General features: G+C 36.1%; 1 protein-coding gene across 3 annotated transcripts in view; it reads right to left on the bottom strand.

Moving 5' to 3' along the window:
- The window catches only part of LOC123306624 (rhophilin-2), a 127,286-nt gene that overhangs the window by 2,056 nt on the left and 99,457 nt on the right, over positions 1–25,773 (bottom strand). For 2 of the 3 annotated variants that reach the window (XM_044888712.1, XM_044888711.1), the window contains exons 2-7: positions 12,740–12,984; positions 4,957–5,252; positions 3,831–4,072; positions 3,331–3,700; positions 3,043–3,237; positions 1,431–1,660 (exon numbers count right to left, since the gene is read on the bottom strand). In XM_044888712.1, coding sequence (XP_044744647.1) covers positions 1,431–1,660; positions 3,043–3,237; positions 3,331–3,700; positions 3,831–4,072; positions 4,957–5,252; positions 12,740–12,984 — 1,578 coding nt within the window. Of the gene's footprint in view, positions 1–1,430; positions 1,661–3,042; positions 3,238–3,330; positions 3,701–3,830; positions 4,073–4,956; positions 5,253–12,739; positions 12,985–24,620; positions 24,930–25,773 lie in introns of those variants that run through there. The other variant, XM_044888710.1, reaches the window with a different exon arrangement.

Below are 25,773 nucleotides of genomic sequence, written 5' to 3'. Positions count from 1 at the left end.
TAAGGTGTTTTTTGTACATACTATGTATACGCGTATAAAAGTTTTAAGATTCATAATCAATAATAGGTTCGAATATGCTTAATGACTCAGACTTTTGATTAGGATATGCTTCAGAATTCGGATATAAATTTTGAAAAAAATAAAATATACTTGTCCCAATTCACCGATTTGGGAGACACAAGTTAAAATCTATTGATTTCTCAACTCTCAAATGGAATAGGTGACTTTGGACGGTGTATAGTATTGAAAAATTACAATTTGTGATTATAAAGTTGAAATTCGGTAAGGAAATTAAATAATATACCCCTATCACAGCGGAAGTAAATATATTGCAACTCAAAGGTAAAAAAACTAAACAAAACAAGGGAACTCTGATTTCTTTCATTCTTCGGGGATTTCTTTGTGGAAATAACGTAAATAATAATATCTTGCGGAAAATTCGGCATTGTCCCAAGTCATCCTATGAAACAATAAAATAAATGAATGAAATCCGTGTTGCCGTTTGATTTGTAAACAACCTTGTTTCATGAAATATCTAATATCCCAATATCCCATGTATCCAGAAAAAAAATTACACATGCACAAAGTGAAACACATGTACAGGACAATAGAAAGTATAAGGGCCATAAAAAACGCGCTTTTACTCTCCTGAATTCGTAAATTTTTCCTGTGAATTCAAACGCTCTGCTCACGGCAAACTCAACAGGAATTAATTGTTAAACTAACCGAAAAGACGCTTACACAATCTTATAAGTTTGTCTCTTCACACATAAATTGTAAGAAACAAAGAAATCTGCAAGGGGGTAAATGTCCCAAGTTACAGGACTATCCTAAGTCACCCGAATCCAATGGTACTTTGGCTGAATGCAACTCTGATTAAAACAACCACAGATGTATAATGTCATAGATTTAGCTTGTTATTCCGAAGGGAATTTTGTTTCTTCAAGGGTGGCATGCCTGATCATGAAAATTTGAAATGGCTGTATCTTTTTATTCATGCCGAATCGGAAAAAATGGTAGACAACAAAAGAGTTTCCCTTGACCTCAAGAATCTACTGTCTAAATCATGTAGAATGAAAAGACTCACTCTGTATATTCTCGTGGTAGTTATTCAATATCTGCGACTGAGATTGATAAAATAATAACTTATAATAATAATTAATGTCATTCTCTTGACGAAAAGAAAAATCTTTAGATGGCCTATGCTGCCATCATTTGGTTAATCAAGTTAACATTGTTTTATTTGAAATATCTAAAAAGAGTTCAGGGGTATGATTCAACCCGGTGTTCGAAGCGAGATCTGCTGGAGCTAGTGGTTCTAACAGTTTAATTCACTCCCTAATTAACCCTGCCCTCCCTAAATATCATTTCTAGGTCAAAGGCCAACCACCATAACCGTAACCTCAAATATTCGAGACATATGTACTCACCTCTGCCAGGGAATTGCTCTCCACAATCGCGATTATCACAGGGGCATCGCCCCTTACGGAGAAACCGAAACCCTCCGATGTCCTGCCCCTGTGGAGTTGTATTAATCTAGGTGCCGTCCAGTGCCTTTTCGCTGAAAAGATGGCTATTGGCCCCAGGGACTTGAACAGGTCGCTGACTCGGTACTGGGCGAAGTCTGGTGGTGTGAGGTTCAGCTGAAATTTGGTGGCCGCTGTGGAAATTGAAATTATTAGGGGGATGATCGCACGTATTTGGAGATGACGGCTGAATTAATAAGGGTTCATGCTTTGCGGCCTGAGCTGATTAGACTCGTCGCTTCAATTTACTTTTACAGGGTGGGTCTTCGACTTGTACATATAATTTAACATAAGATTTCTGAGGTCGAAAGAAACCCTTTCTTCCCTTACCATTTTTTCTGAATCAGCCCTGATAAAAAGATATAGCTATTTTGAGTTTTCATAACGAGCTATGCCTTTAGAATTAATAGCTAAATCTGTGACTCTAGACATCTGTGGATTTTTTAATCTAAACAGAGTTCTATTCAGCCAAACTGAATGCAACCCTGTTTCCAGGATCCACAGATGTGTAGTTTCATATACTCAGCTTGTTATTCTGAAGGTGAATTTTAGGGGTGACATAGCTCATTATGGAAACTAAAAAAGGCAAAATCTTTTTATCTAGGTCGAAAAATGTTTTTTTTTTCGACCCCAACTACTGTTAAAATATATTTACAGGTCGAAGATTCACCTTGTATAGGGCGTCAGAATTTGAAACGGGTTTCCTTTCATTGCAGGTTACACAATCATTTTTTGCCAAATATTTCAAAGCTGTTAATCCTCAGATTCATGTATAACCAAAAATGGAAATAAATTGAGAGTGTTGTCCATTTAAATTTCCATTTTACATAATTCTGACAACGTGATATCATCAGAAATTATGCACGTGTATGGGTGTATGTACTTTTACACTTTGATAGGAAATAATGAAATTTTCTGAAGAAGATTTTGATCAATATTTCCTCGCAATATCATCAATCAACAACAGATGATTAAAATTCCATGATTCCATGATTTTTCCAATCAGAAGTGTACAGTTTTTAGGATTCTCTGAAGGATTAGGTTATCCAGAACAGATGAATCAATTTCCGAAAGTTATCATTATGAAATTATCAAAGATCTCTTCGATAATTTTAACGAGCTCAATCAAAGAGTCAAAATATAGGTATGGTCGAACATATTCAAATTGAAAGTGAATTGAAACGATTTATGACCTGACTGACGTTCTCTATTACAAAATGTGAGAGCTATTTAGATTTAGATCGGGTAAAATACACTATAGACAGTGTGCAAGTTATCTCAAAATTCACAGAGTCATTTTACAGGCAATTTACAACAAAAAAAGATCCCATAGAGTATTCAAATTATGTCTTGTTTGGAGTGAGAAATGAGAAATTTGTCGATTGATTTTTGACCAAAGCAGTTTTTCGACGATATTACTTTTTCTCAATACTGCCGTTTTGCACGCAGAAAAACAGTTTATTGAATTTAAATTAAACTAGCGTTCAGGAATTCCATGTATACTATATCTACTCACGTTGTATGTTTGGCGGATCCAACATATCACTGAAATCGTCTTCACTTTCGGTTTTGGTATACGCTTGTAAGGTGACTCGATGAGCATTTCTCAGCACCAAAGTCAATGCTTGTTTGCCCCTCAATTCTCTGCACATTCTATGCAACCTCTGGCATTCTTCTTGTAAAACCAGAGCTTCTCTAAGGTGGGTTCTTCCTGAAGGTAAAACAACATATTACATTAGTATCGCAGTTCAGATTATGAGTGATATGAAAATGAAGAGAATATCTAGGTATTTCCTTTATTTACCTAATAATCGTCTCTCTGAATCATCCTTTGGTATTCTTATATCTAACTGCGTGGAGGCACATTCAACGTGCAAGAATTGCAACGTTTCCCTGGTAGCTGCGGACAATTTGATAGCGTCCTTGTGGAGCACCCCCATCGCTACATGGAAGTGAGCCATTGCACAGTAATACTCCCTCTTGACCATGACTAGAGATATCCAACTATACGGAACATAGTCGTGGACTGCCTCGTGGGAAATCAGATGATGCACGTGATTGTAGCACTCCGATAATTGGGAAGCCTCCTGGGCCAGGTCCAGGCATATGTCAACAGATCGTTTCTCCTCCGATTGGAGTTCCAGCTTCTCTAATAGGCATTCTCTGGCTTGAGCCTGTGGACAAAAATCGTCAATCATTCCTCCTATGTTCAAATAATTAACATAATGACATGGCAAATGACTACTGATCCTCAAATTTGTGGTAACAGTGCTGTTCACCCTCAACAAATAATGATATCCTTACCAACATCAGCTGGACCAGCATCTCCAACATCTCCGGACCAAGATCCATAGACGGAGCATTAGTGAAATTCTCGTGGATGTATCTAAATGTTCCGGCAGCTCTCAAAAAACTATCTACGGCTGCGTCAAGGCCTTTGGAGGAACTTCTGTCTTGTTTTGCACCTATTTGAGTATATACAGCACCTATGTTAAATAGCACGCAAGCTTTTTCGAAGGCAACAGTACGTTGACAAGATGGCACACCTGAAAAAATGAGAAAAATAAGTACGAAACGTCTAGGAAAATGTAAATATTTGTAATTTGATTCACTAAAGCAGGGGAGAATTGATTGAACCGATTCGTATGGAGTTGATCGCAATTGGATTGATTTGATAGGTGATTGAATAGGAGGTTGGTAACCTCGTGAATTAGATTGCAGCCAATAAACGGGATTGCTTTGAAGTTAGATGTTTATTTACGTGAACAACCTTATGAAATGGGCCGATTGAACAGAGCTCAATGGATAAATTGTTGAGCTGATTGAAATATTTGAATCGTTTTTAAATATACAGGGTAGTTCACAATGAAGTCCAGTATTTGAGAGGCTTATAACTTTTGACAGGACCGTCATAGAGTGCTCAAACCTTTTGCATATTAATATATTCCTTATATCCTATTTTTTTGAGATGAGAGATAAGGCTCATGTTCATTGGCGTTCATGGTCTCGGATATAAGTCCATGGAAACTTAGAACTCAATTCAAACCAAGTATCTAAGAAGGTCTTTCCTTAAATATAGCATCCAGAAAAATTGTAGGTTATTCGTTACCTTTTCTAGGACAAAACTTAAGAATTCAGGAAATATTATGCAATATCATGAAGTTATGAACATCGCAAATACGGGACTTCATTGTGAACTACCCTGTATACCTACAATTTTGCCTACCCTGTATATGAAAGATTACATTGAACTCTTGAACACTTCATGTGTAAGAAGGGTTTAAGGATGAGGAGTTGAAAAATAAGAGAAGGCAATCTTCAATTCCGGGGATTTTTCGGCACCTCAAATACCATCCCTCATTCGCCTCACCATTGTGCATTCAGAGTTTGGCGTGTGAAATGATTCGAATTTTTATTGCCCTTTACTCACCTGTGAGGGAATCGAACCATTCGAAGTATATCCCAAGGGATCTATCGGGAGGGAAGAATCTCCTCTCGACAAAATAGAGTTGGTTGTAGTAGCGAAAAAGGAGTGATATACCGCTGGAGTCTCTCAGGGGTGTCCTCATCGCCTGCCGCGTGTCCATAAAATCCACTATGGCGTCCTCGTATTTGGCCGCGTCCTCGCTGTAATGCTCCAGGATGAAGTCCTTGAAAGGTTCGCGAAAGTCTATCTCTTTTGTTTCCTTCAGGCCTAGCGGTATCATGGGCATGACTGCGTCAGTGCTGGAACGAAAACAATTTTTTTTAGGCGAGATTCACAAGAGCTGATGAATGGTCAGAGGCAAATTAACCTGACCGGGGGCCATCACTTTGTGGATATACAGGGTGATTCAAAACTATTGGAGTATCGAGCCATCATCAAGTACCTGGATTTGAAAGGGTTAAGAGGTAAGCAGATTTACGAAGATATGCTCAATACCCTTGGTGTGGTGATAAATGTCCTTCGCATGGGACAGTGAAAAATTGGACTGCAAGCTTCAAAAGAGGTAAATTTTCCATTGAAGATGATGACCGATCGGGAAGGACAGTTTCCCTGTCAAACCACGAAAATATCGATGCAGTTCATGACATGATTTTATCAGACCGTCGAATTGGGCTAAAACGGATATCTGAAGCACTGAATATTTCATACGAACGCGTTCATCATATAGTTCACGTCAATTTGGACATGAGAAAAATTGCTGCAAAATGGATCCCCAAATGTTTGAATGCTGAACAAAAGCGTGCAAAAGTAGAAGCATCGCATTCGATCTGTGCTCGATTTGAAAACGATGTAGACTTCTTAAACCGAATTGTTACTATGGATGAGACTTGGGTACAATTCATCGATCCAGAAACAAAGTAACAATCGATGGATATGCGACACTCTGGTTCTCCAAGACCTAATAAGTTTCGTGTCCAAAAATCTGCTGCAAAAGTTCTTGCTTCAGTTGACATGGAGTAATCATGATTGAGTTTTTGGATAAGGGTAGAACAATAACCGGATATTACTATTCGACATTACTGACCACTCTACGGGAAAAAATTAAAGAGAAGAGACGCGGAAAGCTATCCAAAGGTGTTTTGTTTTTGCAGGACAACGCCCCTGCACACAAATCTCATGTTGCCATGCAAAAAATTTGTGATTTAGGGTTTGAATTACTAGAACACCCCCCTTATTCACCAGATTTGGCTCCATCCGACCATCATCTCTTTCCTCAACTGAACAAAAATTTAAAAGGTCGTAAATTTTCTTCCAACGAGGCGGTAATGAAAGCTGTGGAGGTCTGGTTCGCAGAGCAAGAAGAAACATTTTTTTTGGAAGGTTTAGAGACGTTGCAGGTTCGCTACCATTTTATTACGTTTTACATCTGACAATATCAACCTAACCTTCTGGTGGGCCCATATTCAAAATACGGAAAGTTTCATGGTCCTTAGATTATTTTCACATGGATTGAAATTCATTTGATCTAAAAGCCTCAATTGTGTTTCATGACTCGTCTACCTTCCTACTTTACTCCAGTGAAAAAACTGCTGGCCTATACAGATAGCCGGTCCTTAATTAATTCGAGCTCAGTGTTATTGCAAGATAATCGTCTGTTTGTGCAATCCCTCAAACGAAATAAAAATTACAAAATGAAATAGCAATATTTGCGTTACACTGTTTTGAAAGACAATACCCGAAGTTGAGCAATTTGAACTCCAGGTAGGTAGAGTCCATTTCGAAATGCCATGCTACGGAGGCATTTAAATCGGAATACCTAACCTTGAATTATGCCAGTTGGAATTGAAGATATAAAAACAATGGCATATTCCAGAGTTACTGTTATTTCGCCCGTGGAAAATGGAATGAGAAATGTAATTACGCTGAATCTGAGAGACCGTTACCTACTAGATGGAAATTTATAACTCTATTTTAAATACAGCAATGTATATTCAATTTGTATGAGTATGTTCGAATGGGGGAAGTATCTGTTATGGATTGTAAATAAGATGAAGGAGTCATCAAAGATGATTGCCGGTTTGGAGAATTTGTTTCGCGTAGGACTCATAGTTTTGTTTCTTTCTTAGCTCTTAGTTCTGAGTAACTCTGTAACCATTGAACTAAAAATTGAATTTATTATTTAATTCTCACTAAGAGGAGCATTTTACCAACATTTGTTGAATGCCAAGCAAAATTTCAACAACATTTTTCAATCAGAAAATATAGACTTTTGATATTTGAAAGATAAATCACAATACTCTGAGTAATGTCCTGATAATCTCGGAATTGCATGTGCTATCAGAAAGAGTCATTGGAAATAAACGAGTCCACAAAATTTAATCGAAATGGGACCATTCATTCTCTGGATATCGAAAATTTAGACCTCAATCGATAAATCTCCCTGTATCTCCGAAACAAATGGCAGCCAACGAAGCAATTTTTTTTAAGGCATCACTCGACTATGAAAAACAGCTAGTGAAACACCCTGTATGTAAATGAGCGAATAAAGAGTCTTTGACTCGTACAAATATTTTAACAGTTGATTCTTGAGCTAAAAAAAAACACCTTTTTCCCCATACCATTTTTTCCGATTCGGCGCTGATAAAAAGATACAGTCATTTTAAGTTTTCATAATGAGCTGTGTGCCACCCCTGGAAAAACAAAAATATCTTCAGAATAACTATCTAAATCTGTGACGCTACACATCATTTTCATCATCATCAATGATCTTTTGAAGAGAGTTGTATTCAGCCAAAGTACCCAATTTTTCAAATTTCAAGATACTTTTTAATTTTTGAACATCAAGTTACTCGAAAACGGCGCATTATACGAGAAAATATGAAGAATAAAATTATTTTACAAAACGTTCAAATATTCATTAGATAGCGTCCAACTTAATTACAAGAGTTGGGTTTTTTGAATTTTCGGTAGTTTTTTGGTACGTAACGTTATTTTTAGTTCTATCTCACAAAGGGTTTTATCGAATGAAATGAATATCGGAATACATTTCTCCACTTATTCGATGAATCTTTTAGGAACACAAGATATCGCCTAAGTCTTCCAGTTTTTTCATTATGACCATTACGAACCATACAAATACCAAACATTCAAAGAACCCAACACTTGAATCTAAGTTGGACGCTATCTTATGAATATTTGAAGGTTTCTTGAAATAAAAGTATATATTCCTCATATTTTCTTGTATAATGCGCGTTTTCGAGTGATTTGATGTTCAAAAATTGAAAAGTATCTGTGAAATTTGAGAAATTGGGTACTTTGGCCGAATTCAACTCTCTTCAAAAGATCCACAGATGTGTAGTGTCACAGATTTAGCTAGTTTTTCTGAAGGTAATTTTGTTTTTCCAGGGGTGGCACAGATAATTATGAAAACTTATAGGCTATTTAAAATGTCACCACACACAAGGGAAAGAGTTATTTCAAGTGGCCACTAATCGTACGGTAAATAGATCGGATACTGCAGTCAAATGAAACCAGTATTTTAGCGTTTTCGCGATATTAAAATTCATGGAGTAATTCTCAATGTACGAATACCACCTATAATTAACACAATCTTCTACTACTCACTCCCTCGACCATAACAACGAAACCAGCACAAATCTCATTGACCACATTATCGACCGAACAAATAATTCCGTTTCCTCGATTTCATCCTTGACTAAAATCCAAAGGCAACAGCCTGGGGCATCTCCCATTAAGCTGTGATTACAGTGACCCACATCCTGGGGTATAGCCACCGATGCTGACTGCTCTCAATGGTCCAAGTTAACTGTACAAGATGTTATTGACATCCAGCAGCTGATCTCATTAAAAAAGGCGCTAATTGTGATCGATTCACAGTTAGCTGCCAAGGACGGTAAATACGATATCTGGAGTGAAATTCAATAGAGAGATATGGAAGAAGCGTACAACGCCGACGTACGCTAATAACGTTAGGCGGTAATGAAATAACGTCTTGCGCTATCTGGCTCGGAATTTAGTCGTATGGAAGATACGAATTTACGTTATTAGCGTAAGCAACAGATGATCGGTAAATGTCAAAGTTTGTTGTCGATATAGGTTTCTAATGCTTTTTGGGTTGATTTTATGCTGTTTTTGTGGATTATGTGCGTTTATATGGATGCATATCTACAGGAATTTTTGTTTGTGGAGTTGGATTAAACTGTATTGGAAAATACCTGTTCACAGTGATGCTTTCATAATTTTAAAATTTATGAACATGGACCTATAAGTGGCCACTATAGTTGGCATGAAAAAATTGGAATATCACCTGGAGGATATGTAGAGATAACGTGTACATACACGTTAGTAAAGCAGTACACATGTACTGCTTTACTGTTATCAAGCCATGAACCAATGTCCAATCTAGATGTTTCTACTATTATTAGTCTTAATAAATAAAAGCTCGAATTGAACCCTTTTATTTCCTATTGAAAACAAGTTACATAGTTCATAATCATCAATATGGGATTGAAATAGGTACTCAGAATTAAACACAGGATGGAAATTTCTATTTTCATTTGACTCTTACTTTCATGTGACCCATTAATTGAAGATATACACTTTTAACTTTGGTTATTAGATTATTCTTGAGGAACTCATTTCGTCTCTTCTCTGCTTCTATTCTCTTAAAAAAAATTCGTCTCAATGTCAATTAAGAGGCCCCTGTTTCAAAACATAACCTATTTCTGTCAAAACAAACGGAAAAATAGTAATGCGCAAGGCAAGAAAACAACGTAAATTACGATAACGTTCAACGTTATCCACCCGTAAATTACGGCATGCGGTAACGTTAATACCGCCCGCTATTCTGAAAATGGAAATACGCATGCGTCGTAACGTTATTAGCGCTTGACGTTATTACCGCATGACGTTAAGGATGCTTCCATATCTCTCTATTATTACGGTATGTTTACGATATGGGAGTAGTAGGCATTGTGGTATTTTAAATTGTTGAATGGCATTTTATGACGGCCAGATTCGTTTTTGCAGTAAATTTATACATTTACGATATGACTGATTCGGTAAATAATGATGCTCTAATTAAAGTTCCTTGAGATATGAGTAGTATCTATTTTTGCAAATGACTAGGTTTATGAGCAATGACCCCTGATTTTCAGAACCAAATTGTAATTGATGCGTGGGTCATTTTCCTGATTCTCTTCGAGCTCACAAAATATTTTGTCGTGATCAAAAATTTTCTTTTTTGTTCGAAAATTTTTATGGCACGATAGGTTTCTACGGCACGAAAATATTTCCTCATGGGCTTGGGGACTCGTTTCAGGATAAAATAATTTCCTATGATCGAAAATTTCGAAAATATTCTTTTATAATCAAATTAATTCAGATGTTCGTAAAATACTTATTTTGTGACAGGATGAAAATGTTTTTGCCTAGCTCGAAAAAAACTTTACAAAAGGGAGTTTCAAATAAAACTTTCCTCCTTTTAAGTAGAGCATCTCCTAAAATCATTTAGAACTATACAAAGTGTTTCGTTTCTTCTGCACAGCTATCACCTTCGTTATTTTGAATAAAACACCCTATATATTTGTACATTTTTGAATTCCTTGTTGAATTTGAGTATAATTTTGATAACACAACTATGTCTGAGTTCTCAACGGTTTCAAAGAAATTTGACTTTTTATTAATTTGACAGTTTGAGGTACTTACATAAAGGACTATAGCTCCGTCCCTATTCTACGTACATAATTGATTCAAACTTGAACTGTGTCTAATCAATAAATTATAGACTTAAAATTTTCTTTGTAAATAACCATATTACATACAGGGTCCACGAAAACTTGGATCTATTTTATCAAAACAGAAATTCATCATAAACTTCATTTTATTAAATGGCAACCCATATTTTTTTCTGTTCATTATTTAAACATTTTTGTTCGCTTTTAGTTGTTTTAAATAATGAACAGAAAAAAATATTGGGTGTCATTAAAAAAAATAAAGTTCTGATGAATTTCTGTTTTGATAATGGATCTAAGTTTTCGTGGACCCTGTAGATAATATGGGTATTTACAAAAAAAATTTTAAGTGTATAATTTATTGACTAGACACAGTACAAGTTTGAATCAATTACGTAGAATAGGGACGGAGCTATAGTCGAGTCAAATTTCTCGAAAACCCTTGGGAATTCAGATATAGTTGTGTTATCAAACTTATATTCAAATTTAACAAGGAATTCAAAAATGTAAAAATATATAGGGTGTTTCATCTAAAATAACGAAGTTGATAGCTGTGCAGAAGAAACGAAACACTGTATAGTTCTAAATGATTTTGGGAGATGGCCTACTTAAAAAGAGGAAAGTTTTATGTGAAACTCCCTTTTGTAAAGTTAATATAATCAGAGTAACCGACCGCTGCCCCATGGCGCGGACACTCTGTATATGTTTTCTCTGACACCATTAATATTTTTCCTCAAAAAAAAAGGGCAAACCGATTCCAAAGGTTTTTTGTCAATAATATATAGGGTGTTTATCTGTAGCTATAATTTCTTCTGTGAAATTATACTGAAAACTCAAAGTTATCTACCAAAGAATGGACGGCGTTCGTTGACAAGTAGGAAAAATAAATGTCATCCCAGTTATCCAGGAATCCAGGAAATGGGGAGTTCTGGAAATCATTCTTCCCAGCGCACTATTTCGAAAGTTGTGACATAAATAAAGTGAGTCCAGAACTTACTCCAGAATTTCACGTGAAATATTCATATTCACGAAATGCTTCGCCCCGAAAACCCGTTTCAGCTCGGCTGGAATTGGACAATATTCCAAGTTCCAAGTTTTCGACGCGGACGTCGAGCAGTGTCGAATAGTTACGTCTTTCACCCCATAAAACGATTAGCAATGTCTTCGGACGACATTGGGAAAGGGACCCAGGATGATTGTTCGCGAATGCATTCGGAAATTCCTTTGTTTTCCTAGTTGGGAAGTTTAATCCGTTCGTTTTGAGTTCTTAATTGAGGACAATCCAAACTTAATCTACCTACTCATCATTAGATCTGGGTCGTTTGCTGGCTTTTTCAAATTCATTCCCAAAGCCGTCTCCCAATTCTGGTACTGAGCCTGCCCAAAGCTGTTTGGCTCCTTAAAAAAATTTTACAGGGTCTTTGACTCATACAAATATTTCAACAGATCCTTGAGGTCGAAAGAAACACTTTTTTCCTTTACCATTTTTTCCGATTCGGCTCGGTTCAAAAGATACAGGCTGTTGAAAAACCACAAAGAAATGTTATTTTTAGTTCTCTCTCACAAACGGTTTTATTGAATGAAACGAATTTCGGAATATAGTTTCTCAGTGATTTGATTAATCTTTTTCCAATACAAGATATCACCCACGTCTTCCAGTTTTCTAATTATGACCATTTTTTTTATGGTTTTCCAACAGCCTGTATGGTTTAAACCGAGCCGATTCGGAAAAAATGGTTGAGGAAAAAAGTGTATCTATTGACCTCAAGAATCTATTGTTAAAATATTTGTACGAGTCAAAGACTCACCCTGTACACACAGGGCTAATGAAATTTGAGATATGGAAAACGGTGAGCCAGGGATATAATTTATGGTTGTATGATGAAGCGAAATTATGCTATAAATGCTCCTAAATGCAAATGACGAAAAAAAAAAACAATTATGACAGAACAGTTATACAAACATAAATGATAAAATATCCGATAAACGATTTTCTAAATCTATTGGAGAGGCACTGATAATCGAATACTCACTTCTCATTCTGGTAGACTTCAACTGAGGAGTTGAGTTCCGCAAGTTGCTCCTTGAGGAGTTGAAGGTTGGAGTTGACGAAACTGAGTTCCAACGCTACAGTTTCCTTCAGCTTACGATTGGTGGTGGCTTTGAATAGGTTTTCTGCTCCGGCTCTCAGACGGAGTTCCTTGTTGATCTCCTGGTTCAGCTTGGAGCGGCGATTTTGAAGTTTGCCGCGACATGTTGCCACCCTCGGATCGGAACCCTGGAACCAGAAGAAAAATATTTGAAACTAACTGTTAGATGCTAATTTACAATTTTAACCAGAGGATATTGCTTGTAACTATGGCGAAAAATCCCAAAGTCATATTATTAGTACATATTATATTATTGGGTATATAAGCAATCATCAATGTTGAGAGTTTTCCATCATTGAGGAGGCAAAGATGTGTGAAGAAAAAGAAGAGCACATAATTCTATAGTGAGTATTATATAATGTATTATATATGATATTTATATAATGTTTCATCTGGATCTAAACGACTTATATTTCAGCTGAATATTTCCACAATCAGAAAGATGGTGAATGAAGAGGACGACAAAGAATTTCCTTCTATTGGGAGACCCAAAAAAGTGGTGTCATTTGAGAATTTTATGTTTGAGTGAAGTAATGCGAAAAGTTTACTACAGGATTTTCGATGAATGTCATCATAGAATAAGTTCCCGAAAACTGATTTTTCTATTTTTCATTTGACTTGTCCTATACATTGTAAATGTCTTAAGGTATACTTCATTCAAATTTATTTTAGCAGTCGGTTGGCCATGAAATAATTTTCTCAAGTTTTTGTAACTAGAACGAAGTTAGGTTGGCACTCATGAAATGTCGTTAATGTCATAACGCCGTTGCCACAACTAATATCAATTTTTATTACGAAAATTCGAAAATGCCGAAAGTGATTGAAAAAAGAGACAGGGTTTCAGGAAGTGCTATTTAGAATTCAGGTCCGCTCATTCAAATAGTTATACCCTGATATTCTAAAATCCACAATGCGTCAAGCGGTAGCGAACATATTCAATGTAAGAGAATTTATATAATGTTTCATCTGAATCTAAACGACATATATTTCAGCTGAATATTTCCACAATCAGAAAGATTGTGAATGACGAGGATGACAAAGAATTTTCTTCTATTGGAAGACCCAAAAAAGTGGTGGCATTTGAGAATTTTATGCTTGAGTGAAATAATGCGAAAAATTTACTACAGGATTTTCGATGAATGTCATCGTAGAATAAGTTCCTGAAAAGTGATTTTTCTATTTTTCATTTGACTTGTCCTATACAATGTAAATGTCTTAAGGTACTAATAAACATCTAATTATTATAATTACATCAATGTATTAAGATGAATAGCCACAAATACGCGCAAGTTGCCCTGTTACTGTTTATACATGTGAAATTTTTGTTCAACGGTGAAGTTGCATCTTAACTTGTAACTTCCTTCAACTCCTTTTACTTATATTGATGCAAGATGATTTTTATTGAAAAATTTAATATTCTTGTAATTATCTGTTAATTCCTTCGGGAGATACCCATTGCCAACCACTGCATCATATGCATTTCATCTTCGGGTTAATATTTTTGAAATCTACAAATGATGTAAGCCAAAGAAGATAACAAACATTAACTCTCCTCAAGCTAGTGCATATTATGATATTATACTGATCTCTTGTATTTTCCATGCAAATAACTGGATTTGGTATGCCTTCAATCAGTTTGTATTAACTTCAATTATGTTCGTCAGATATTTTCTGAATAGATTCCACATTGTGATAAAATACGTAATAACAGAAACTTTTACGTAGAACGGGCAACATAGCGTTGATTTAAAACCCAAAAATGTTTTGACAAGCTTCATAACCCCACATTTTCGTACTATACAGAGTGAAATGTGTCAAATTTCCATGGCCAACCGACTGCTAAAATAAAGTTGAATGAAGTATACCAATAAATACCTAATTATTATATCAATGTATTATTGACAATTTAATGACAAATACGCGTCAGTTGTCCTGTTAATTGTTTATTCATGTGAAATTTTTGTCCAAAGGTGAAGTTCATCTTGACTTGAAACTTCCTTTAGTTCCTTTTACTTATATTGATGCGAGAAGATTTTTGTTGAAGAATTTAACATTCTTGTAATTATCTGTTAATTCCTTCGGGGGATGCCCATTCCCAACCACTGCATTATTTGCGTTTGATCTTCGGGTTAATATTTTTGAAATCTACAACTTATGTAACGTATTCAAACTTTAGCCAAAGAAGATAACGAACATCAACTCTCCTCAAGATAGTGCATATTATGATATTACACTGATCTCTTGAATTTTCCATCCAGATAACTGGATTTGGTATGCCTTCAATCAGTTTGTATAAACTTCGATTATGTTCATCACATATTTTCCGAAGAGATTCAACATTGTGATAAAATACGTAATAACAGAAACTTTCACGTAGAACGGGCAACAAAGCGTTGATTTAAAACCCAAAAAAGTTTTGACAAGCCTCATAACCCCACACTTTCGTACTGTACAGAGTAAAATGTGTCAAATTTCCATGGCCCACCGACTACTAAAATAAAAGTGAATGGAGTATAGTGTCATAGATTTAGCTTGTTATCCTGAAGGGAATTTTGTTTCTTCAGGGCATAGACATAGAGACATGGTCTGAGCAATGTCAGCATGAAATTGGCTTTTTTTATAGAAAGAGAGAAATGATCGTCGGGAATTTACCTGTCTCTTTTTTGTTCACATAGAGGTGATTGTAGACCAATCAAAATTCTAGAAAGAGACAACTGCATTCCCGACATGCGTTTCTCTCTGTCACTTTTTTTGACCGTATTTCATGCACAGATAGAAAGGGAAGGCACAGTCCATGTCTATATGTCTATGCTTCAGGGGTGGCATATTTCATAGAAAACTTAAAATGGTATAGAAAAAAGTGTTTCTTTTGACTCTTTTTGAATCTACTGTTAAAATATTTGTACGAGTTAAAGACTCACCCTGAAGGAAGGAAAATCGAATAGGGTAACTTCACCGTTCGATATTTCTAACTAAATGTACCTACTTCTCCTGAAAATTAACGAAAACGCTCATTTCGATGCGAATCGGAACTCTCTCGAAAACTACCAAGTTCCGCATTGGACGAAGTTCCAAATTCACTTAACCAATCCGACTTGATGGAGTTTCGATACCTCTCCGAACCTAATCTTCCGAATCGATGCATCGTCCTCGTACTTCTTGACAATACACCAGCTGAATGGCGGATAATAAGCGGATTTTTAGGAAATTTCATTTCCCGATCAGACGTGATCGGATTACCCCCCATTAGTTGCATGTAACTTTGTTTGCGGCTTGGCGGGAAAGGCAGTGAATCATTTCGTCGAACTTGGGTTACAGAGCAGTCAATTAATTCGAGCAGAGGGTTCTCGGATGCGGATATCGACGAAGTGGTTTGTTGGAAATGGATGCAGGACATGCCTTCCACTAGCTGCTCAGCCTATTTATGTTTTTTTCTACTTCCACTGAAAATCTCACTTTTTTCGCCAAATGAATGTACCCAAAGAAGTCAGGGCTTAAGGCCTTTTTTAGGTGTAGTATGAAGGAGGTACCATAAACCTAACTGAGTCAATGTGTTGCCTTGGCCACTCCGTTCAACCCTTAACAGCAAGAATCTAATCAAAGCGAGTAATAACTTCTTGCTCAGCAATGAGATACTCATCCACTATCATCTCTTGAACCACCACTGATTTAGCAGCCCTACAGAGAAAAATACTGATGAAAAATTCCCCTCAAAGCTCAATAGAACGATCAGAGCTATCACAACACCTTGGGGATCGAGGAGTTGTGGATTTGTCCGATCGCATATCTCAGAAATTTGAAGGACTTCGAGAATAGTTCCTGAACAAGACTGTTTCGTCAGATCTTTACCGAGAAATTTGTGATGCTGATAGTTCTACTCTGTCAATTAGAAATCCTCTAACACTCTGTAGAAAGCAAAATGTAGAAACTGATAGGCAAACTAGAACGTGGTCAACCATGATTACCTCGACATATCTGAGTCGAACTACTGGCTGAGTTGTTTCCCGAAACAAAGGGCTTCATCATTGCTACCCAGGATCGAGTGATTCCAACTTTAACCGTCGTTATGGCTGTGTAACACACGAAACCATCCGGCATATCACCAGAGGATGTCAGAAGATCGCAGGCACGGAGTTCAAGACCTGTTCTCATACTGCTGAACACGAGGATGTCTTGATATCTAGTTAGCCCAGACCAGTTCCATGCATAAAAAAATATTACGTTACCATAGCAACGAACAATAACTCATTAGAAGTGTCAGTGTGAAGTTTGAGGACAAAAAAGTAAACCAGAGTTACGCAATAAGTTGAAAGAAAGAAGATGTCCACCGAAATTGTGGAAATCGAAAAATTGGAGTATCGAGCCATCATCAATTACCTGTATTTAAAAGGATTAAGAGGTAAGCAGATATACGAAGATACGCTTAATACCCTTGGTGATCAATGTCCTTCGTATGCGACCGTGAAAAATTGGACTGCAAGCTTCAAAAGAGGTAAATTTTCCATTGAAGAAAGCCAGTTTCAGTGTCAGTCCCCGAAAATATCGATGCAGTTAATGACATGATTTTATCAGACCGTCGAATTGGGCTAAAACGGATATCTGAAGCACTGAATATTTCATACGAACGCGTTCTTCATATACTTCACGTCAATTTGGACATGAGAAAAATTGCTGCCAAATGGATCCCCAAATGTTTGAATGTTGACCAAAAGCGTGCAAGGGTTGAAGCATCGCGTTCGAACTGTGCTCGATTTGAAAACGATGTAGACTTCTTAAACCGAATTGTTACTATGGATGAGACTTGGGTACATTTCTACGATCCAGAAACAAAGCAACAATCGATGGAATGACGACACTCTGGTATCCAAGACCTAAGAAGTTTCGTATCCAAAAATCTGCCGGAAAAGTTCTTGCTTCAGTTTTTTGGGATTACCATGGACTAATCATGATTGATTTTTGGATAAGGGTAGAACAATAACCGGAGATTACTATTCGACATTACTGACCACACTACGGGATAAAATTAAAGAGAAAAGACGCGGAAAGCTATCCAAAGCTGTTTTGTGCTTGTAGAACAACGCCCCTGCACATAAATCTCACGTTGCCATGTGAAAAATTCGTGATTTAGGATTTGAATTACTGAAACACCCCCCTTATTCACCAGATTTGGCCCCATTTGACTATCAACTCTTTCCTCAACTGAAAAAAAGTTTAAAAGGTCGTAAGTTTTCTTCCAACGAGGAGGTATTGAAAGCCATGGAGGTCTGGTTATTGGATGTTCGAATTTTAATGTCACTTGATATAAGTACATCTTCTCCATTCGAATCCTTGGATCCGAAGTGAAATCTCACTTGAATTTCTCCCTGTGCAATAATTCATATATGTACATTTATGTTAGAGTGAACGAAATACAAGAGGAAAGATAATCTGATGAGTTAAGGGAGTTATGCACTGAAACAAAGCATAACAATTTAACGGCAAGTGTTAATGGATTGCTATTTGTTCTCTCATTACTAATCCATTACAGCAAAACCTAGAAAGCGTCCTTGTCTTCTCATAAAACGCAGCACAATAAATAGCGAGTACCTCTGTTAAAATTCCAAAGTGAACAAAGAAGAAAAGATTCGAATACAGATATCGAGAGTAATTTGCACATTTTCTCGTGGCGTGATTTCTTCCTCTCGCGTTCGTTTTCGGTGCGGCAAAATGTAGAAGAAAACGCCTTCCATGTATTATTCATTGAATGACAACAATTGAAAACAGACCATTAGCATAATGGAAAGAATGCTCTCTTTAACGGGCAAATCCATGAATATGTAGCGTGTGTGCATTCACGCATCGATGTGGAAATTTTTTCACCAGGAATGGACAATAACTGGATGATTGCGAAAGGGAAATTTAGATTGTGTTGATTTTTTTCGAATGTGATTGAGTGGTTTGCAAAAAATTCAGGTTATTACGAGGATATATTGAAAAATTCTTTGCCTACTATAGAACCAAACAAAATTTCAATGTCAAAATATTTTATTACTGAACATATCCTCCTCTTAATTGGATACATTTGTTACAGTGAACCTGCAACGTCTCTAGACCTTTCAAAAACAATGTTTCTTCTTGCTCTGCAAACCAGACCTCCACAGCTTTCATTACCTCCTCGTCGGAAGAAAATTTACGACCTTTTAAACTTTTTTTCAGTTGAGGAAAGGGATGATAGTCGGATGGAGCCAAATCTGGTGAATAAGGAGGGGTTCTAGTAATTCAAACCCTAAATCACGAATTTTTCACATGGCATCATGAGATTCGTGTGCAGGGGCGTTGTCCTGCAAAAACAAAACACCTTTGGATAGCTTTCCTCTCCTTTTTTTTTCAATTTTTCCCCGTAGAATGGTCAGTAATGTCGAATAGTAATCTCCGTTTATTGTTCTACCCTTATCCAAAAAATCAATCATGATTACTCCATGGCAATACCAAACAACTGAAGCAAGAACTTTTCCGGCAGATTTTTGGACACAAAACTTCTTAGGTCTTGGAGACCAAAGTGTCGCCATTCCATCGATTGTTGCTTTGTTTCTGGATCGTAGAAATGTACTCAAGTCTCATCCATAGTAACTATTCGGTTTAAGAAGTCTACATCGTTTTCAAATCGAGCACAGATCGAACGCGATGCTTCTACCCTCGCACGCTTTTGGTCAACATTCAAACATTTGGGGATCCATTTTGCAGCAATTTTTCTCATGTCCAAATTGACGTGAACTATATGATGAATGCGTTCGTATGAAATATTCAGTGCTTTAGATATCCATTTCAGCTCAACGGTCTGATAAAATCATGTAATGAACTGCATCGATATTTTCGGGGACTGACATAGAAACTGTCCTTTCCGATCGGTCCTCATCTTTAATGGAAAATTTACCTCTTTTAAAGCTTGCAGTCCAATTTTTCACTGTCGCATACGAAGGACATTGATCACCAAGGCTATTAAGCATATCTTCGTAAATCTGCTTACCCCTTAACCCTTTTAAATACAGGTACTTGATGATGGCTCGATACTCCAATTTTTCGATTTTCACAATTTCGGTGGACATCTTCTTTATTTCAATTTATTGCGTAACCCTGGTTTACTTTTTTGACCTCAAACTTCACACTGATACTTCTGATGAGTTATTGTTCTTTGCTATGGTAACGCAATATTTTTTTCATGCATGGAACTGGTCTAGGCTAACTAGATATCAATACATCCTCGTAATTATTATAAAGGACGTCACCAAAAGAAAATATTATATTTTCACGCTCAGAAAATTGGAATGATTACTAGTAGACATCCTATGAATTCCCCCTTTAAACTGGTGAACTTCTCGATATCTTTGATTCTGGGAACTATTCGTTCGCAAAATGGAATTTGGCATTTGCCTCATCTGTGCACTCAGCTCTCATACCCTTGAATATGCAAACAAATGAAAATCCAACGTTCAACCGTCACGAAGCACTCGAAACAGTGAAAAGGCCAAAGTGTTACGATGCAAGTTGATCGTGTTTGCATGAATGTACGATGACCCATGAAAAAATCTTTGGAGGCATTAGGCAGAACGCTGCAGGACTTTCAAAAATAAAAACCGATTTGGTAGTGCAATGGTTCTGTTAGGAGTTGATCTTCACCATAAACATCACCCTTACATTAATTATGAACATGCAGAATGATCAAACTATATTTTCTAAACAATTGCTGGTCATTGGTTATGGATAATCCCTCCTTTGGTTCAATTTCCTTCCTAATTAATAATTTTGTCAGTTCACCGAATCAAAAAACTAACTTATCGAAAAAATGTTCCCGAGATTTGCCAACAACTGCAGAAATCATGTCAATAAACTGAATTTTAACAAATAAAATGCAACTGTTGGCGAAGTTATGACCTACAAATCAGCGGATTCAATAACAAATCAAGATGATGCAGCAACTATCCAATTGTAGTTTTTATTTCAGTTCATTTTGAATTATATACGAAATTTTCACTCCTCTATTCGCAGTCTGTGTGAAATCTCTCCTGCTGGTGACCAATCTCCACCCTGCCAATAATTAAATATGCCATTTTGAAAATTAGAGGGTAATTCACGTAGGTTAATGTCACGACTACTGCACATATTAAATCCGAAACCTGGCTTTTATACCCCCCGTGTTATCAAATTAATTAATGCGATGTGTGTATGAATGGATAATTCGTTCGCAACAACCGAATTTGCATTCTGGCACATAAATGAATATTTAGGGGAATTTCCTCGGTGAAAGACACCGGCGCATTGTTTGCGTGAATTTTGAACGGATCGAAATTATTCAACGATGATGTGAATGGTGCCGCTGGAAAATTAGCGTACGAATTTGTTATTAATTCTTATGGAAAGTTGATAATGGCATGGTTTATCGACCATGAAAATGCTCGTAGTGATATGACTCATTTGGCAATTTTTCGATTATTTCGAGTAGAAAGTAATTACAACCCTGATAAGATATCATATGCTTTTGCCTAATTCAGATAACAGAAAGTAAATAGTTGTCAACATATTTGTATACAATCTACAGGCATTTTTCTGTTCTATATATTCAGGAACATGATTAAAATGATTAGCTTATGAGAATCAATAAACTAAAAAAAAATTCATTCCCGGAAAATTCATTCGTTGCACACCCACATTAATTTATTTCGATGATGATATATACTTCATTCAACTTTATTTTAGCAGTCGGTTGGCCATGGAAATTTGACACATTTCACTCTGTATGGTACGAAAATGTGGGGTTATGAAGCTTGTCAAAACATTTTTGGGTTTTAAATCAACGCTAGGTTGCCCGTTCTACGTAAAAGTTTCTGTTATTACGTATTTTATGCCAATGTCGAATCTCTTCGGAAAATATGTGACGAACATAATTGAAGTTTATACAAACTGATTGACGGCATCCAAATCCAGTTATTTGCATGGAAAATACAAGAGATCGGTATAATATCATAATATGCACTCGCTTGAGGAGAGTTAATGTTTGTTATATTCTTTGGCTTACATCATTTGTAGATTTCAAAAATATTAACCCGAAGATGAAATGCATATGATGCAGTGGTTGGGAATGGGTATCTCCCGAAGGAATTAACAGATAATTATAAGAATGTTGAATTCTTCAACAAAAATCATCTTGCATCAATATAAGTAAAAGGAGTTGAAGGAAGTTTCAAGTTAAGATGCAACTTCACCGTTGAACAAAAATTTCACATGAATAAACAAGTAACAGGACAACTTGCGCGTATTTGTGGCTATTCATCTTAATACATTGATGTAATTATAATAAATAGGTATTTATTAGTACCTTAAGACATTTACATTGTATAGGACAAGTCAAATGAAAAATAGAAAAATCCATTTTAGGGAACTTATTCTCCGATGACATTTTTCGAAAATCCTGTAGTATACTTTTCGCATTAATTCACTCAAAAATAAAATCCTCAAATACCACCACTTTTTTGGGTCTTCCAATAGAAGGAAATTCTTTGTCATACTCTTCATTCACAATCTTTCTGATTGTGGAAATATTCAGCTGAAATATAAGTCTTTCAGATTCAGATGAAACATTATATAAATTCTCTTACATTGAATATGTTCGCTATCGTCTGACGTATTGTGGATTTTAGAATATCAGGGTATAACTATTTGAATGAGCGGACCTGAATTCTAAATAGCACTCCCTGAAACCCTGCCCCTTTTTTCAATCACTTTCGGCATTTTCGAATTTTCGTAATAAAAATTGATATTAGTTGTGGCAACGGCGTTATGACATTAACGACATTTCATGAGTGCCAACCTAACTTCGTTCTAGTTACAAAAACTTGAGAAAAATATTTCATGGCCAACCGACTGCTAAAATAAATTTGAATGAAGTATACATATGAATTTTGAAATATTTTCAAAATCACTAATCAGCTGTTGAAGTGAATGAATATATGTATTCACATGGAATATGTTGAATTGAACAATCAATAAATGTATTGCACCTCCACGATGTCTTCTCTGCTCAGAAACGCGTCAGGGCATACTCCTAATAAGATGGTCGATTTCCTTTGAGGTGTCTCATCTCAGGCAATTTGTACAACATTTCGAAGGGCCGGTGGAGTATGGGGAAAATTGACTATATGGAGTAATCAATTATCGAGTACTTAATTTCTTGTGAGAACAGACAAAAACTACGTAGATAAAGTTGAAAAACGGTTTACTGTCTTGTATAAATATATCTTAAAAATTATTTATAATGAATGCATTGATAATGAGTGTTGTGTTTTATATGTCACTCAGTATACTTTCATCTGCTGGTATGTTATAATAGCATCGTTTTATAATCTGTTATAAAGGTCGCAGTACCGTAAACAAATTCCAAGAAGTCTTCAGGTATCTATGTGAAATTTGCAAAGCTGGGTATTCCAAAGAGAACTACAGTATCCTTCATATACAGGGTACTAGTCTTTGACTAGTACAAATATTCTAACAGTAGTTTCTTGAGGTCAAAAGAAACACTTTTTTTCCTTACCTTTTTTTCGAATCGGCTTCGGTTTGAAAGATGCAGGCTGTTGAAAAACCATAAAAAAATGTTATTTTTAGTTCAATTTCGTTTTTTATTTATTTGATGATTCTCTCTAGAACACAAGATATCACCTACGTCTTCCAGTTTTCTCATTATGACAATCACGTACCAGACAAATACTAAAAATTCAAAGAACACAACCGAAAAGTAGGTATGTGTGATATTTGATAAATTGGGAACTTTTGCTGAATACAACTCTGTTTAAAAGATCCACAGATGTGTAGTGTCACAGATTTAGCTAGTTATTCTGAAGGTAATTTTTTTTTCTAGGGGTAGTACAGGTCATTATTATTATATATATTATATAATTATATATTATTAAACTCAGAATGGCTCTATTTTTTCATCAGGTCCGAATTGGAAAAATGGCACAGAAAAAAAGTGTTTTTTGACCTCAAGAATCTACTGTTAAAATATATTTGAACGAGTCAAAGTTCAATTATTGAACATTCCACATAAGATATTTGCTGATGAAAATACAAATGTAAACATTTTTGTATATTTCACACAGTAATAAAGCATTCATAAGGCCCATAACTTACGTTAGGGATTGTCAAGAAGTTTATCATGCATGGGTTCAGGTGTATCAAAGATTACACCCTCCATAAAGAGGAACAACACTATATCTTCAGACTGTTATCGGACTTTGATCCATAATTTCAGTGCTAGCCCAAAATGATATATTTATTATGGTAGTTTTCAAACGAAGAGCAGCTCAAGCCAAATTACTCTAATACCAATACCGAAGCTAGAAACTTAATTTTCTCTATGTTGAGTTATTCAACTACCACAAGTGTATTGTTGTGGGTCCTAATGAAAATCTTGTAATTCAATACCTACCTAATAGTTTAATTATGGATTTTCAACAAGCATTAACCACCACCAATTGAATATTTGAGGATCAGCAATTGAAAAAATCAGACGGTTACACAAACTAATAAATTCTTTGTACATTCAAAGAGGACCCCATTAAAGGTCCTAAAATCGCTAGGAAACGAGGAACCTAAGGTGTAGGTACGAAAATATTGCCTCGTATATGTTTTATAGACGAATAAATTCAAATAGGAGATAAAATAACCAATTTCTTCGGCCAAAAAGAGAGGCAAACGAAGCACATCAAAGTATTTCGTACTACAAAATGCTTACCCTCGGAAACAAGTCCTCTTCCTTCAAATTCCCTTGCTGTTGAAATCTACTGCACTGATTTCTGGGCACCCACTTTAACATATTTCATTATGGTTTTCGGTCAAGTCAGCGTCTTCACGACGGTGAACTAAAAACACGCCAGCTCGAAAACAGCGCTAAATTAACTAACAAGGTTGATTACACCGGTGAGTTCCTCAGTTCCTGGTTATTCTTCTAATTTACAGTTTTCCTCCATGCAGGAATTCTCACATAGTAATGAGTCGTTAAGAAGGATGATACTGGTGATGATATCGTTGTTTGCACTGCCGCACTGTGTACACTATGAGACGGAATTGAGGTATTGAATTGACTACTTGCAATGTAGATCGTCAAGCGGACTCTACATGAGTGTATCGTCAACTTATTATGAAATATTAGTTTGCTAAATTGGTTATTTAGTGGCTCCGCTACTGCTAATCGCAATTAAGGTGAAGAAGTACGGGAGAGATTCGGAATATCGCCTTGGTATAGTGATTGTGCAACACTTCAACAGTTGGCAGTTGTACCTAACCTTTCCAAAATATGTGAACATCCTCTATATTCTAATCTAAGTTCATTGAGTGAAATTTCTGTCAAAGTGAGCACTGTTATTGGAAAATATATCTATGTATAACATAGTTTTTGTTGCACTGATTTAGTTCTAGTTATTTAAGGAATGTATGATTTTTCAAAAAAACGAGTACCTCTTGATTCAAAACGTTTTTTGAAATCAAGTGAGAATTGAGCACTAAAATCGAGTGATTTGGCCATTGGTTTTACGGGGGTAGACTGATCTCGGTGAACATTTTGTAGCAATATCTCACTATCCGTCTAATATTTGTGGACAGAGTTATTTGTAGCGTTGAATTGAAAATTTGCCAATACTCAAGCGCCATGTATTATTCACCCATGATACTGTTTACGCCAGATCGGCATGTCTGCTTCCGTAAATCATGGCGTGATGACCTAATGAAATTGTCAACATTCAATATGATTTATTTGAGTGCTTTGAACTCTTTTTCGGCAATTGATTCAAACTGAGAATTAAGATTATTAAAAAATGGATGTTTTTTTTTTGTTTTCAGATGTTCTACGACTTGTACATTTTAGGTACATGAATTAGATGCATTCTCGA

This window comes from Coccinella septempunctata, chromosome 2 (assembly GCF_907165205.1).
Source record: "Coccinella septempunctata chromosome 2, icCocSept1.1, whole genome shotgun sequence".
NCBI classification, from domain to species: domain Eukaryota; kingdom Metazoa; phylum Arthropoda; class Insecta; order Coleoptera; family Coccinellidae; genus Coccinella; species Coccinella septempunctata.
The sequence above is the reverse complement of the archived record's forward strand: the minus strand, read 5'-3'. Positions and strand labels throughout refer to the sequence as shown.